Source organism: Scleropages formosus, chromosome 6, assembly GCF_900964775.1.
Source record: "Scleropages formosus chromosome 6, fSclFor1.1, whole genome shotgun sequence".
In the NCBI taxonomy this organism is placed as follows: domain Eukaryota; kingdom Metazoa; phylum Chordata; class Actinopteri; order Osteoglossiformes; family Osteoglossidae; genus Scleropages; species Scleropages formosus.
The window spans coordinates 16,541,665-16,545,485 of NC_041811.1; the positions used below are offsets into that span (position 1 = coordinate 16,541,665).

Sequence of the window (3,821 nt, forward strand, 5' to 3'; positions counted from 1 at the left end):
GAGCCTAGTATGCAAGAAATAAATGCTTGACTCGGCCAATAAGAGCATTTTGGCTGATATCACAACTTCATTTTCCAACAGCCGCACCTTCGTGCACCACGCAAAGCTAGATTTTCAGTAATAGCCTGAAGTAACAAAAGATCTTTTAAAACTAAAAGAGTTTTGTTTGTTGGGTCAGTTTGAAAAAGCCCCACTCTACTGTGAAATTTTAAAAAGTATGTTACAACTGCCACAATACTGTTGTAATACATATTTACAGTTATACATTTACATTAGATTTAACAATGTCTCTCCACCCATTCTTTGATCAATTACAGGGCATTATTTTCAAAATTAAACTCCACAAGATCAGTAAAGACCTTAGATTCTATTGAAATTTTTTATGTTAAAATGCTAAAAATTTAATTTTGCTCTTGATGTAATCTGAAAAATTAATACCAGATGCCTTCAGCAGAATTGAAGTGTTAAAAGTGTCACCTTGAAGAGAAACTACAGAAACAGTTTAAGGAGCAACAATCACAGATCGCCCAGTGGAAGCCAGGAATTCGTCAGGAAATGTCACACTCCCCCGCCCTCCTTTTAGAAAGAGTTTAGCTACATCCATTTCAATTAAAAAAAAAAAAAGACACCCACCCTATAGACACCTTCCTCTTTAACTTATCACAGCTGAATTAAATTAAGAGGTTTAGGTGAGGAATTAGGAAGTGGGAGACAAAAGCCACGAGATTTCCATTTGTTCTTTTTATTTCAACATCACAGCAGAATGTTGAGTATAGGTTTTTTAAAACAGACTTACCTCTTTACTTTGAAAGCATTGTGAAGACCTGCCATTTTTTCTATAATTAAATACCAAGACAGTAATCCAAATTTTTGCCCCCATACATAGTTTAAATCACTTAAACTTCAGTGTAAACAGTTGTAATTAAGTTTGAGCAACCTTTGTCTGGACATTAGTAAAACAGCATCTGAGATAAGACTTGGAAAGGAAAACAGTCTAAGGGTCACTTAGCCAAAACATAAGTGCCCCACCAATCAAGTGTCATTCCTGCTTTATCAATAGCCCTCCCCAGATAGCAAAGAAATGCTTGAACTGACAATATATCATTAACAGCCCAGTGTACTCTACATGTCCTAGCAGAAAAAATTTGTATAGTATTGTTTATTGCACTAGACAAAAGCATTAAACAGAAAAAGGCACAAATGTAGCATTTGCCATTGAAACCAGAATGAAAAACCCCAGCATACTGGCAACATTTTAATAATTAAAATTCCCCCATGGAAAGTGACCACATATCAAAATGTACATCAGTAAAAATCCAAAATGCAATCTATTGTGATTCAGTAATTATGTGGTAGACAAATCTGTGCACATGACACTGCAACCTCACCTAAATACACACAAATAATGTACTCCATATTTTCATTTAATGAAAATACTATTTACAGCTTCCAGGAGTTTAAAAATACTGCTCTATACAAAAGGAGGAAGCAAAAATTAGGGTGCAGAATAAAAGCAGATTTGGCACCTTGGGGGGGGGGGGGGGAGCTCTAAAAAGGGTAACATTTTTTTTAATCTTCAAATAGGTAAATGCTTTACAGGTATTACATGACTAACAGTCACCACAGGTAAGTTAACACTAGCAAAGGTGCTAGACACAACAGGCATTTCAGCTGCACTCTGGATCCACTTGATCTGAACCACTGCACTTCCTGGGACTCATCTGCAAGACAGAAGGGGAGCCATATAAAAAAAAAACCCCACACACACGACAAAGACACAGGAAAGACCCCACAGCAGAGGAGCAAGCATTCAGCAAGTCACTTCTGAAGCGTGCCCCATCAGCGAGCCTTTGTGGCCGACATCTCCGAGGCCGCCTCTGATGATCACCAGGCCACCGTTGTGGTAGTCGCTGAGGTGTGAATGGCATTTCACAACGCCTGTTCTCAGCCAAGCCTGATCTTCCTCCCCGTCAGAGCCAAGCATTTACATTCTGGTTTTATCATGCTTCAGAGAAGCCCAGACAGTGCAAGCCAAGAGAAAAATCCATATGGCTAATAGGGGAAAACTGCAAAGTACTTGACCTTGTAAGGAACAATCAAGAAGAGGAAAAGGTAGACACCCACCACACACACACACACTTTTACATGTCAATAAAAAGTCAGCTTACCACAGTTATGAAAGACATTGTGAAAGCAGTGAAGAGACCCATAGCCACATCTGCAGTACGAGCAGCCTTTCTTTACCCACTGGCCATGGGGAACCTCGCCACAGTACCTGAGGGACAAGAATCACCGATAGTCTCAGCTTCCACACCAAGCACACATTTAAAGTGAAATATAGAGGGATCCCAAGGATGTCCTTACTTGACCCGCAGGTCATATTCACAGTTCCTGCCGGTGAAGTGCTTGGGACAAGCGCAAAAGCTGCCCAGAATACATGTGCCTCCGTTCTGACAGCAGGTCCGACTCTGCTTGGAACCTTAAGAATACAAAACAAAAACATTTCAAGCAAAAGGAGCGCAGTAAAGTTCTGTTATTCGGCAAGACGCTATGTACTGTAACCAGTAAGTTGACACTGACTTTCCAGACTCGCGTTGCCGTTTTTTTACAAGCCGCGCATTCTGGAGGTCGCGTGTCCTCACTCTGACTGAGCGCGCAATAAAACCTTACACGACCACCTCAATTAAATTGCTTCAGTTTGAGTGCTTTAAACATCTTGTACACGGAGACCTCACTCGGGAGCGGCACCGATCAAACCGCAAAATGGAGGAACCGTTAGGTCCAACATTCCGGCGGCGTTTCGTAACAGACGATGCCCGGTAAGCGCGAGCGGCGCGCGCGGGCGGACGCACGCACTCACGCACTTTCCGTGAGACCCACGAAGGGAATGACGGGTCCCGCCTCTCGCAGTTTCCGCTCGTCAGCGAGCGCGTTCATCCTCTCGAAGTGCTTGCGGGACTCGGCGTTTTGCGTCGTTTCGTCGCACCGCGGCCCTTCGCACTCTAAACGAGACAAACGAACAAATGGAGGATATTTTATGCTTGCTTTTGCGCTAGCGACGCACGCAGTCAGACCTGTTGTGACGCGTTCCTTCGACGCCGTGTCGTGTGTGGCACAGCGGTGGAAAATGTACGTACCGTACTGTCCTGTACCTGAGGCTGAGGCCTGGTGGTGGTGGTAAACTATAACCGCAGCCAGTAGGAGTCTTGGTAAAGAAAAAGAAAAGTAAAGGAAGAACATGCGCAGTTACTGTTGCTCCACAAAAGAAAATGATAACGTATATATTCAGGAAAGTAGTATCAAAATAGTCTTTTACCTGTGAAACCAGTCTGAGCGCATTTTCCTGGAACTCTTCAGGACACACGTGAAACCAACTAACAAAAAAACCGTCTGTGTGGTAAGCTGCCACCCTACACTATCATGCTTCCACAAGTTGTCCCCCCCCAAAGTCGGACAGCGTCCCTCTACCTGCTTCCTAGCAGAGCTGAGAACTCTGCCGAGAGCCAATTAGCACATGTGAGACCAACCTTCTAGGCCATCCACTTTCTCACTCTCTCTGTGACTGACACACACACACACACACTGTGTTTCAGATGCAAATGAGAGCACCAAAGCTAATTTAAAATAGGAAGTTGGTAATTACAGTGTCTACAAAGCCCAAACACTTACAACAATACAATATAAATTAATTGATTGATTTTTTTTTGATTAATTAATTAAAAAGGACTGATGCAGGCCACCAGACTACTTTAAATATCAATACAGTCTATTCTTAATCTGTTATTAAAAGCATTCCATCTATGTTTTAAAACTGATAGTTT

General features: G+C 42.4%; 1 protein-coding gene across 4 annotated transcripts; it reads right to left on the reverse strand.

The window, feature by feature from the left end:
• Positions 1-822: 822 nt before the first annotated feature.
• tdgf1 (teratocarcinoma-derived growth factor 1) lies at positions 823-3,561 on the reverse strand. 4 transcript variants are annotated; one of them, XM_018736675.2, is made up of 6 exons: positions 3,317-3,561; positions 3,138-3,205; positions 2,865-3,002; positions 2,365-2,479; positions 2,169-2,275; positions 823-1,721 (listed from the first exon to the last, which is right to left on the reverse strand). In XM_018736675.2, the coding sequence occupies exons 1-6, from the start codon at positions 3,337-3,339 to the stop codon at positions 1,618-1,620; spliced, it is 555 nt and encodes a 184-aa protein (XP_018592191.1). In that variant the 5' UTR covers positions 3,340-3,561; the 3' UTR covers positions 823-1,617. The 4 variants fall into 4 exon arrangements, with proteins under 4 accessions (XP_018592191.1, XP_018592189.2, XP_018592190.1 ...); XM_018736673.2 differs by having other exon boundaries at positions 2,865-3,205; XM_018736674.2 differs by having other exon boundaries at positions 3,138-3,561.
• Between the last annotated feature and the right edge of the window lie 260 nt (positions 3,562-3,821).

Bases quoted from the DNA above. Each gene is read 5' to 3' on its own strand.
- tdgf1 (XM_018736672.2), bottom strand. From the start codon at position 3,240: ATGTTCTTCCTTTACTTTTCTTTTTCTTTACCAAGACTCCTACTGGCT. The intron at 2,480-2,864 runs GTGCGTGAGTGC...TGTATTCTTAAG, and splicing joins CTTCGTGGGTCTCACGGAAA to GTTCCAAGCAGAGTCGGACC. The intron at 1,722-2,168 runs GTAAGCTGACTT...TCTGTCTTGCAG, and splicing joins CAATGTCTTTCATAACTGTG to ATGAGTCCCAGGAAGTGCAG.